Source organism: Oncorhynchus tshawytscha, linkage group LG09, assembly GCF_018296145.1.
Source record: "Oncorhynchus tshawytscha isolate Ot180627B linkage group LG09, Otsh_v2.0, whole genome shotgun sequence".
NCBI lineage: Eukaryota > Metazoa > Chordata > Actinopteri > Salmoniformes > Salmonidae > Oncorhynchus > Oncorhynchus tshawytscha.
Genome location: NC_056437.1, coordinates 43,588,965 through 43,601,622, shown reverse-complemented (window position 1 = coordinate 43,601,622; position 12,658 = coordinate 43,588,965). Strand labels below are relative to the sequence as shown.

The 12,658-nt window shown below is 43.0% G+C and overlaps 1 protein-coding gene across 5 annotated transcripts in view; it reads left to right on the top strand.

Moving 5' to 3' along the window:
* LOC112258000 (opioid-binding protein/cell adhesion molecule-like) overlaps positions 1-12,658 on the top strand; it is a 545,358-nt gene that overhangs the window by 525,305 nt on the left and 7,395 nt on the right. For 3 of the 5 annotated variants that reach the window (XM_024432028.2, XM_024432027.2, XM_024432029.2), the window contains 3 exons: positions 8,197-8,317; positions 10,166-10,317; positions 11,646-11,681. In XM_024432028.2, the coding sequence (XP_024287796.1) occupies positions 8,197-8,317; positions 10,166-10,317; positions 11,646-11,681 (309 nt within the window). The remainder of the gene's footprint in view (positions 1-8,196; positions 8,318-10,165; positions 10,318-11,645; positions 11,682-12,658) is intronic. The other 2 variants (XM_024432031.2, XM_024432030.2) reach the window with 1 other exon arrangement.

Genomic DNA, 12,658 nt, shown 5'->3' with positions numbered 1-12,658 from the left:
TCTTCACTTGTAGCCTGTGGGAAAGACCCAATCATGTGATGGAGAGCCATGTGAGCGAGAGGTGCAGCACACTCAGGTAGAAGGGCACAACACAGCACTCCATGCTGCAAAAGGCGGCAATTTTTTTAGGGTGCATTAGTATATGACATTTTCAAAGGGGATGACGCCGTGAAATTCGAGGCACTATCAAGTGCTTGTCAAATTGTGAATGAGAGACTATTGGAGTTTGTACAGCCTGCGCAAAAAAACAAAGCAGAGCTCATGCTTTTCAAGCGACTTTTTTCAAATCATCATTCAAGTCTCATCATGCAGCCATAAAGTATATTGAAATTCAAAACATATAAACCAAACCAACTTGTCGTGCCGTGACTATCATTAATGTGATGACTGTTATTTAATGAATAATTAACTACTATGTTTAATTGCTACTCAATTAAGTTAATCATGTAACAATTAACTCATTATGAATTTGGGGCACTACTGGAAAAGTTGTTTTCCAAGTTACTATCTCCTGACTTAAACTCTAAACTCTAAAGGTATATATCTATGACATCAATAACAGTAAAATTGCGCCAGAGCAGAAGGCAGACGTTTTACGTGCCCCCAACCGATTGTGTTTTTTGTTCGTTTATCTGCATTGTTTGTAACTTATTTTTTACTATTTTGTACATAATGTTGCTGCTACCATCTCTTATGGCCGAAAATAACTTAGACGAGCCCGAGGCGGAGGATACACGGCTCCCTCGGGAACAGGCCAGACCCCAGTGATCTGCGTGAAGAGGCAGAGAAAGTGAGGCTGGAGGGCGGGCTGCCTTCTGAGGAATAGGAGGCAATCATATAAACCCCCACTCCCTCAAATCTGCTCGCAAACATGCAATCTTTGGACAATAAAATGGACATTGGGTCATTGGGAGGATTAAACTACCAATGGGACATTAAAAACTGTAACATCTTATGCTTCACAGAGTCGTGCCTGAACGACAACAATATCAACATACAGCTGGCTGGTTATATGATATACCAGCAGGATAGAACAGCAGTGTCTGGTAAGACAAGGGGCGGCAGTCTATGTCATTTTGTAAACAACAGCTGGTGCACGATATCTAAGGAAGTCTCGAGTCATTGCTCGCCTGAGGTAGAGTTTCTCATGCTAAGCTGCAGACCACATTACCTACCCAGAGAGGTTTTCCTCTATATTCTTTGTAGCTGTTTACATACCACCACAGTCAGAGGCTAGCACCAATATAGCATTGAATGAGCTGTATTCCGCAATAAGCAAACAAGAAAAGTCTCACCCAGAGGTGGCAATCCTAGTAGCCGGGGACTTTAATGCAAGGAAACTTAAATCAGTTTTACCTCATTTCTATCAACATGTTAAATGTGCAACCACAGGGAAAAGAACTCTGGACCATCTATACTCCACACACAGAGATGCATCCCTCGCTCTCCATTTGGCAAATCTGACCATAATTATATCCTCCTGATTCCTGCGTACAAACAAAAATTCAACCAGGAAATACCAGTGACTAGATCAACAAAAAAGTGGTCAGATGAAGCAGATGCTAAGCTTCAGGACTGTTTTGCGAGCACAGACTGGAATATGTTCCGGGATTCCTCCAATGGCATTGAGCAGTACACCACATCTGTCACTGGCTTCATCAATAAGTGCATCGAGGACGTTGTCCCCACAGTGACCGTACGTACAATACATACCCCAACCAGAAACCATGGATTGCAGGCAGCATCTGCACTGAGCTAAAGGCTAGAGCTGCCACTTTCAAGGACCGGGACTAACCCGGAAGCTTATAATAAATGCCCTCCGACGAACCATCAAAAAGGCAAAGCATCAATACAAGACAAAGATTGAATCGCACTACACCAGCTCTGACGCTCGTTGGATGTGGCAAGGCCTGCAAACAGCACCAGCTGTACCGGAAGACTGTGTGATCACGCTCTCCGCAGCCAATGTGAGTAAGACCTTTAGACAGGTCAACTTTCACAAGGCCGCAGGACCAGACAGATTACCAGGACGTGTACTGCGACCATGTGCTGACCAACTGGCAAGTGTCTTCACTGACATTTTCAACCCCTCCCTGTCTGAGTCTGTAATACCAACATGTTTCAAGCAGACAATCATAGTGCCTTTGCCAAGAACACAAAGGTAACCTGTCCTAAATGACTACCGATCTGTAGACATGAAGTGCTTTGAAAGGCTGGTCATGACACACATCAACACCGTCATCCCAGAAACCCTAGACCCACTCCAATGTGCATACCGCCCGAACAGATCCACAGATGATGCAGTCTCTATTGCACTCCACAATGCCCTTTCCCACCTGGACAGATGTCACACCTATATGAGAATGCTATTCATTGACTACAGCTCAGCGTTCAATTTTTTTGCTTTTTATTTTATTTTACATTTATTTAATTAGGCAAGTCATTTAAGAACAAACTCTTCTTTTCAATGACGGCCTAGGAACAGTACCATCTTCAGGGACAGAATGACAGATTGTACCTTGTCAGCTCGGGGATTTGATCTTGCAACTTTCCGGTTACTGGTCCAGCACTCTAACCACAAGGCTACCTGCCGCCCCAATCAATAAGCTAAGGACCCTGGGACTAAACACCTCCCTCTGCAACTGGTTCCTGGACTTCCTGACGGGCCACCCGCAGGTGGTAAGGTTAGGTAACAACACATCCTCAACACAGGGGCCCCTCAGGGGTGCGTGCTCAGCACCCTCCTGTACACCCTGTTCACTAATAACTGCACGGCCAGGCACGACTCCAACACCATCATTAATTTTGCCGATGACACAACAGTGGAATACCTGATCAATGACAACAACGAGACAGCCTATAGGGAGGTCAGTGACCTGGCGTGTGGTGCCAGGACAACAACCTCTCCCTCAACGTGATCAAGACAAAGGAGATGATTGTGGACAACAGGAAAAAGAGGGCCAAGCATGCCCCCATTCTCATCGACGGGTCTGCAGTGGAGCAGGTTGAGAGATTCAAGTTCCTTGGTGTCCACATCACCAACAAACTAACATGGTCCAAGCACACCAAGACAGTCGTAAAGGGGTCACAACAAAACCTATTCCCTTCCAGGAGACCGAAAAGATTTGGCATGGGTCCTCAGATCCTCAAAAGGTTCTACAGCTGCACCATCGACAGCATCCTGACTGGTTGCATCACTGCCTCCTCAGGCAACTGCTCGGCCTCCGACCACAAGGCACTCCAGTGGGTAGTGCGAACGGCCCAGTACATCACCGGGGCCAAGCTTCCTGCCATCCAGGTGCTGTCAGAAGAAGGCCCTGAAAATTGTCAAAGACTCCAGCCACCCTAGTCATAGACTGTTCTCTCTGCTACCGCACGGCAAGTGGTACCGGATTACCAAGTCTTGGTCCATGAGGCTTCTAAACAGCTTCTACCCCCAAGCCATAAGACTCCTGAACATCTAGTTAAATGGCTCCCCAGACTTTTCACATTTCCCCCCTTCCCCTCTCCACACCACTGCCACTCTGTTGTCATCTATGCATAGTCACTTTAATAACTCTACCTACATGTACATACTACCTCAACTAACCAGTGCCCCCGCACATTGACTCTGTTACCGGCACCCCCCTGTATATATTGTTATTTCTTACTGCACCTCTTTAATTACTTGTTACTTTCATCTCTTATTCTTATCAATATTTTTTGAAACTGCACTGTCGGTTAGGGTCTCGTAAGTAAGCAACTGTAAGGTCTACCTGTTGTATTCGGTGCATGTGACTAATACAATTTGATTTGAACAGTAAATTATTAATAAGTACCTCATCAGTCTCATTCTGAACGTCGCATATTTCTTGGATATCTGCACAAACCCTAACCTTATTGATGAATCAGCAATACACAAATTGGCTTAATTATTTATTTACTAACTAACTAAGTAATCACACAGAAATACATAAACACACACGGTTTAGGTTGTCGATTACTAACTTAATATAATTAAAACAGGTCCCTAGTGGACTAACAAAAGCATGACCGTTTGGTTACACAATGGGATGGGAGGGGTAGGTAAGGAGAGGGCGAGACAAAGAGAGTCAACTTACCGTACATACATTTGGAGCTACGCTCACGGGAATATGAATACTTTGCACATGAACGACCGCTCATTCGGAAAATAAATGCAATGTAAATATTTACGCATATGTGAGGACAGCCGCTAGGAGACGAGAAGCAAGTATTGGAGTGAATATTTAATAAATAACCGTCATGAAACAAAACAAGGACTGCGTCTGGACAGGGGGAATAAAATGACATGACGCCCGAAGGGGCGTCACCTGGCGTCCCACCTGGGCGAGACTGACTGGCCGACCAAGGTGTGGGAGCCCGACGAGCCGACTGTGGCGTGGGAGCCCGACGAGCCGGCTGAGGTATGACGTGTGATGGGAGCCTGCAGAGCTAACCGAGGAAAGAAAACCTATCGAGCCAGCTAAGGCATGGAAGCCTGATGAGCCAGCTGAGGAACCCCTGGTTCCTTCGGCAGCAGCACCTGGACCCAACATCACCAACAAAAAACAAAAAACTCCCTGATGCTTCTAATATTGTGCTGTCAGCATTCTGTGAGGACAGATGCTGGGAGACGAGAAGCAAGTACAGGGAGTGAATATTTAATCAATTATCAACATGAAACAAAACAAGGACAGCTTCTGGACAGGGGGAACAAAACAACATTAATGCTGACACGGTATGAAACTGAGGCAATCGATAAGTGATGGTGTCCAGGTGAGTCCAAAGAAGCACTAATGTGTGTAATGATGTTGACAGGTGTGCGCAATGATGGGCCACCTGGTGCCAGAGAGAGCCAGAGAAGGGGTGCGGGAGCAGGTGTGACAGCGTAGATGTCGTCTCTCTGTTGAACTCGATGGGTGCTATGGTGAAGTTATCAAGGGATGTAGTAAGACTCTAGTTTGTCCACCAGAGGTGGTTTGTCCTTTGTTGTGGAGCTTTTCTCATCTTGGGGTGTTCATTAGACTAGATACTTCAGGTGTACCACATGGTGGTCAGAGGGATCTGTTCTTCCCCCTCGCCTTTGGTCAAATTTCCTAGACTACTTTACATGCAAAGCTACAGACTGTGAATGTTCTGATCTAGTCTTTCATAGGTTCCAACCATTTCGTAATGTTTAGCTCATGCTGTCTGTCACGCTGATCTTAGGGTCTCACCATTTTCAGCTGTGTAGCCACTGCCCCACACTGTCTGATCTCAATGGTTGATTATTCAGCGTTCAGATCCCGACCACTTTACATGCCATCAGTAACCCGGCATGTTTTGGTTTAATGTAAATTTTGTTAGCGAGTCCTTTTAAGCACTCTGGCCAAAAGGAGCGTTCAGGGCACAAGTTTATATAAAAAGCCATTATCTCAGTTAGAAGGCTAAAATCACATTGCTATCTACACAAAAGTATATATTTTATACAACATTTAGATACTACCATGAGAACTTGAATGTGTACGCCTTCAGAGATACAGTTATTTAGTTGTACCATCCTTAATGACGTCACAAAATAAGAAAATAATAAACACTTTGACAGGATTGTTCTCTTGAAGCTAGGGGGCACTATTTTTATGTTTGGAAAAATAATGTTCCCAAAGTAAAGGGCCTATTTCTCAGGACCAGATGCTAGAATATGCATATAATTTTACCTTTATTTAACTAGGCAAGTCAGTTAAGAAGAAATTCTTATTTTCTATGACGGCCTAGGAACAGTGGGTTAACTGCCTGTTCAGGGGCAGAACGATAGATTTGTACCTTGTCAGCTCGAGAATTTGAACATGAAACCTTTCGGTTACTAGTCCAACGCTCTAACCAGTAGGCTACCCTGCCGCCCCAGATTAGGATAGAAATTAGGATTGACAGATTAGGATAGAAAACACTCTAAAGTTTCCAAAACTGTCAAAATATTGTCTGTGAGTATAACAAAACTGATATTGCAGGCGAAACCCGGAGGAAAATCCAATCAGGAAGTGCCTCTTATTTTGAAACCCTTCTGTTCCTATGCATACCTATCCTCCATTTAAAGGGATATCAACCAGATTCCCTTTTCACTGGCTTCCCTAAGGTGTCAACAGTCTTTAGACATAGTTTCAGGCTTTTATTTTGAAAAATGAGCGTGAAAGATCACATTGCGTAAGTGGATAGGTGGGGGCTCTCGGAGGGAGTTTTTGCGCTACAGAGTAAAGCCGCCATTGTTCCTCCCGCTGTTATTGAGAAACCTACACACTCGGTTGATATATTATCAAATATATATTTTAAAAACTACCTGAGGAATGATTATAAAACACATTTGACATGTTTCTGTGGACATTATGAAGACAATTTGGAATTTCCGTCTGCGTTGTCGTGAACGCTCTTTCCTGTGCATTTCTGAACATAACGCGACAAACAAACGTCGGTATTTTGGGTATAAAAATAATCTTTATGTAGCAAACGAACATTTGTTGTGTAACTGGGAGTCTCGTGAGTGAAAACATCCGAAGATCATCAAAGGTAAACGGTTCATTTGATTGCTTTTCTGATTTTCGTGACCAAGCTTCCTGATGCTAAGTGTACATAATGCTATGCTAGGCTATCGATAAATTTACACAAACGCTTGGATTGCTTTCGCTGTAAAGCATCATTTCAAAATCTGAGACGACAGGTGGATTAACAAAAGGCTAAACTGTGTTTTGCAATATTGCACTTGTGATTTCATGAATATGAATATTTTTTTGTAATTTTATTTGACTGTTGCGCTATGCTATTCAGTGGTTGCTGACAAAAATGATCCCGCGACAGGGATGGGTAGCGTCAAGAAGTTAAAACTTCTTAGGGCTGCAATCACGTTAGCGGGATCGAAATGACAACAGCCAGTGAAAGTGCAGGGTGCCAAATTCAAAACAACAGTAATCTCATAATTAAAACTCCTGAAACATACATGTATCTTTTCCAGTTTTAAAGGCGATCTTGTTGTTAATCCCACCACAGTGTCCGATTTCAAATAGGCTTTACAGTGAAATGTTGACTCCCAGGAATCCCAGTTCGACAATAAATGACTGATTTATTCCATAAAGTCATATATATGCATCATATCCATCATATATGTCCAAATAGCCACTTGTTGTTAACGTGTTCAGCCCAGTAAACCATCTTCATGAGGCGCAGGCACTTCATCCAGACAAAAACTCGAAAGGTTCCGTTACAGTCCTTTAGAAAGATGTATGGAATCAATTGTTAGATGTTTTTAACATAAAAAATCAATAATGTTCCAACCAGAGAATTCCTTTGTCTACAGAAAAAGCACTGGAACGAGAGTTAACTCTGTCAGGAGCGCGCGTCATGAGACCAAGGCTCTCTGCCAGACCACTGACTCAGAGGTCTCATGAGCCCCCCCTTTATAGTAGAATCCTCAAACCAGTTTCTAAATATGGTAGACATCTAGTGGAAGCCCTAGGAAGTGCAACCTCATCCATATCTCAATGTGTTTTCGGTAGGCCAAGCTTTGAAAAACTACAAACCTCAGATGTCCCACTTCCTGGTTAGATTTTTCTCAGGTTTTCGCCTGCCATATGAGTCCTGTTATTCTCAAAGACATCATTCAAACAGTTTTAGAAACATCAGAGTTTTTTCTATCCAATACTACTAATAATATGCATATATTAGCATCTGGGACAGAGTAGGAGGCAGTTCACTCTGGGCACGCTATTCATCCAAAAGTGAAAATGCTGCCCCCTATCCCAGAAAGGTTAAGCAAGTCTTGTCTGCTAAATGAACTAGTGTAGCCCACAGCCATTTGGTATAGCCACATAAGGACCTAACATAAGGACAACTCAGAGTATGCTATTCTGTTCTATTGAAATAGACAACATTTTCTTCAAATCATGCTTCTTTAGATCTGTCTATAATAAATAATGGATTTATTGTGAAGGAGTAGGCTATATTACATGGATTTATTTGACTTTTTAAAAATGTAGATGCTCCAAATGTCTGCATCAGTGGCTTGTAGTGGAAGCCAGGATATTCTAAATGTGTTTATGTTAATTAATGGTCAATTACAGTGAGACCACTCGACAATCACCGGCTGACGACATTTTGTGACCGCCACAGCCCTAACCTTGACTCCCTCTCTGGCATCCTGATCCCATGAGTGCCCTCGTGTGCCCGTAGATGCCCCCAGTGTGTCAGAGGGCAGAGACGTTGGCGTGACCCTTGGCCAGAGAGGGGTGCTGGAGTGTGAAGTGGATGCGGTGCCCAAGGCGGACTTTGAGTGGTATCGAGACGACAGAAGGTAAATTGTTGTGCATGTTTGCAAACATGTGGAATCTATGCTTTATGCAGGGTTTTAGATTATCCTGGAAGTTGATTTTCAAGAAAGGTCATTGGGTCATCAGCATATATATATATATGTATATATATATATACACTGCTCAAAGAAATAAAGGGAACACTAAAATAACACATCCTAGATCTGAATGAATGAAATATTCTTATTAAATACTTTTTTCTTTACATAGTTGAATTTGCTGACAACAAAATCACACAAAGATTATCAATGGAAATCAAATTTATCAACCCATGGAGGTCTGGATTTGGAGTCACACTCAAAATTAAAGTGGAAAACCACACTACAGGCTGACTTTGATGTAAGGTCCTTAAAACAAGTCAAAATGAGGCTCAGTAGTGTGTGTGGCTTCCACGTGCCTGTATGACCTCCCTACAATGCCTGGGCATGCTCCTGATGAGGTGGCGGATGGTCTCCTCCCAGACCTGGACTAAAGCATCCGCCAACTCCTGGACAGTCTGTGGTGCAACGTGGCGTTGGTGGATGGAGTGAGACATGATGTCCCAGATGTGCTCAATTGGATTCAGGTCTGGGGAACGGGAGGGCCAGTCCATAGCATCAATGCCTTCCTCTTGCAGGAACTGCTGACACACTCCAGCCACATGAGGTCTAGCATTGTCTTGCATTAGGAGCAACCCAGGGCCAACCGCACCAGCATATGGTCTCACAAGGGGTCTGAGGATCTCATCTCGTTATCTAATGGCAGTCAGGCTATCTCTGGCGAGCACATGGAGGGCTGTGTGGCCCCCCAAAGAAATGCCACCCCACACCATGACTGACCCACCACCAAATCGGTCATGCTGGAGGATGTTGCAGGCAGCAGAACGTTCTACACGGCGTCTCCAGACTGTCACGTCTGTCACATGTGTTCAGTGTGAACCTGCTTTCATCTGTGAAGAGCACATGGCGCCAGTGGCGAATTTGCCAATCTTGGTGTTCTCTGGCAAATGCCAAACGTACAGCACGGTGTTGGGCTGTAAGCACAACCCCCACCTGTGGATGTCGGGCCCTCATACCACCCTCATGGAGTCGTTTGAGCAGACACATGCACATTTGTGGCCTACTGGAGGTTATTTTGCAGGGCTTTGGCAGTGCTCCTCCTGCTCCTCCTTGCACAAAGGCGGAGGTAGCGCTCCTGCTGCTGGGTTGTTTCCCTCCTACGGCCTCCTCCATGTCTCCTGATGTACTGGCCTGTCTCCTGGTAGCGCCTCCATGCTCTGGACACTACGCTGACAGACACAGCAAACCTTCTTGCCACAGCTCGCATTGATGTGACATCCTGGATGAGCTGCACTACCTGAGCCACTTGTGTGGGTTGTAGACTCTGTCTCATGCTACCACTAGAGTGAAAGCACTGCCAGCATTCAAAAGTGACCAAAACATCAGCCAGGAAGCATAGGAACTGAGAAGTGGTCTGTGGTCACCACCTGCAGAACCACTCCTTTCTTGGAGGTGTCTTGCTAATTCCCTATAATTTCCACCTGTCATCTATTCCATTTGCATAACAGCATGTGAAATTTATTGTCAATCAGTGTTGCTTCCTAAGTGGACAGTTTGATTTCACAGAAGTGTGATTGACTTGGAGTTACATTGTGTTGTTTAAGTGTTCCCTTTATTTTTTTGAGCATATATATATATATATATGAGAGAGAGCGAGCGAGAGTCTTCCCTACAAGGACGTTTTGTGTATTGTTTAACTTGCATGGCTGAGGCAGCTCTATATGCATTTCAAATTGGTCAAATAAATTCATAAATGTTTTCACTGACTACAGAGCTGTTTCCTTCTCTCTCAAGGATCTTCAATGGTTTAGATGGCATGGAGATCGAGGACGCCGGGCAGCTCTCCAAGCTGACCTTCTTAAACATCTCAGAGGCAGACTACGGCAACTACACGTGCATCGCCATCAACAAACTCGGCAGCTCCAACGCAAGCTTTGTCCTGTATGGTGAGTACATTATGCCATTCAGGTGCAAAAAATGAGAATGTTGTGTAGGTAACACTTTATAATAACTTTCATGAATAAGCCATTATACATGCTTCTAAATGCTTCGTAAATTTTTTAACATTTTATAAATGTTTATTATGAATGTTTACAAATGTTGAAATGTTTATTTATTATTTGTTTAGAAATGATTTATGAATTCCTATTCATGAAAGTTATAATAAAGTATACTGAATATTTCTTACTTGTGTTATTTCTAAACAGTGCATGACTAACACGGAACCCAAACCGGCTGCGCGCGTGCACCATCGTGCATAAATGTATTTTGTCCCACAACACCAAAAGTGATCACAACACGCAGGTTAAAATATCAAAACAAACTCTGAACCAATTATATTCATTTGGGGACAGATTGAAAAGCGTTAAACATTTATGGCAATTTAGCTAGCCAGCTTGAACTTGCTAACTCATTTGTCTTTAGCTTTAGCTGTCTTGCTCTCGCGCGCGTCAATGAGGGTCTGCGTTGCCAAAGGCTAAAATAGAAGTCAGTTCTATTTGTAACGCAGATTGAGGTGGAAGTCCTGCCTCTCCCATCTCCTCATTGGTTTATAGAAGCAGGTACCCACGTGCCATCTCCTCATTGGCTATAGCCACGTGGGTGACTGAAAGACGAACGAGGTCAGTGGTGGTAATGCACCTAATTTATGAATGTTGCCAATCACAATATAAAGTCAAGAGAAGAAAAAGCCTGGAAGAAGGAGAGATTACTAGAAATGATTTGGTTGACCATTTTATGTGTGGATTTATTGTCGGAGTAGAGGACCTTGTGCATTTCAGGTAAAATAAAAACTCTATGATTATGTCCCAGGACAAATTAGCTAGCAACAGCAAGCTAGCTGAATAGGACAAATTAGCTAGCAAGTGCAAGCTAGCTAGCTAAATTGCCATAAATGTTTAGTGCTTTTCAACCTGTCCCCAAATTAATGTGATTTGTTTAGAGTTTGACTTGATATTTTAACCTGCATGTCGTGATTGCGTTTGGTGTGCGGGAACAAAATAAATGTATGCACGATGGTGCACGCGAGCAGCCGGTTTTGGTTCCATGTAAGTCTGGGAATCTGTGCCTTAATTTAACTCAACATTATCATAATGATTTAGGTTAACAGCAACACCTTTCACATCACTGTATGCCTTTAATACTGCACCCACAAAGCTAAAAACATATTCACCAGCTTGACTTTCTCATTGTTCACATTAAGGTAACATTGTCAGTGATTGTTTGCTTTTTGTTTGTTTTATATATTTTGCTGTGGTCTGTTCTTCTGGTGTAGAGGTTATTGAGCCTACTAGCTCAACACTAGTGCAAGGTTAGTACCGGTATTCAGCATGAGCATGCTTTTCTACTCACGCTCACCTCTCTGATGCGCTAACAGAATTCTAACAACGCATCTTAAACATTGCCATTTTCACATTGACAACAAACTGATTAGATGCCAATATCACTGGAGTGGCACTCATTGCTAATTCTGAGGTGACAGGAGGAATATGTTTCTGCCATTGGAAGGGGCCAGATAATGTTTGAGCAGTGCATGACAAAATGAGATTGTCAGAAGGTTACTGGGCTACTCATGAAAACTTTATTAGCTTCTAATTCAATTCATTAATATTGATAACAAGTTAAAAATGTATGTCAGACAAGTGACATTTCCTGGAAGAGGGCCGGATGGGGAGAAAGTAAGTCAGTAAAATCACTGTGGAAATGGTAAATGAAAAACTCTGTACCTTTTTTAAATGTTTTGCTAACTCTGTTTTGTTTTTCTTATTTCAACCGCCTAACCGCCTCACTATGTGGCATGGCTTCATTTTATTTTGCATGTGCTTCATCTGCTGTGTAAGTATCTATCTGTCCTAAAACTATCATTTGTGTTGTATGTGTTAAAGCTGTTGTGATAATTTGTTAAATAATTTGTCTGTCTGGTTGTGGAATGGTGTCTTTATAGGAATCACAGAGGCACATTCCTAATTCCCATTTTTTTAAATCAATGCCATGTGTTCTTTTCCATTCTGAACTTCCCTCTAGTTAGTTGTAACTAATACTTGTAATGAACGTTACTACTATAGTGAAGCCCTACACCTGACCTCTTAGCAATGTGTTAGCAATGCACATTTGAATGATTGATTTGATGTGTGGTCAACGTCATTGTATTAATTAGACAGATGTTTGGAATATAAGTGAAACTGGATCATTAACTGTGGCGCCCCTCTTCAGAGATGTATTACTTGCTTTGATTTGGATTGTGGGGGGAAAGCGGCAATATTATTGTAATTATCCACATGCAGGTTT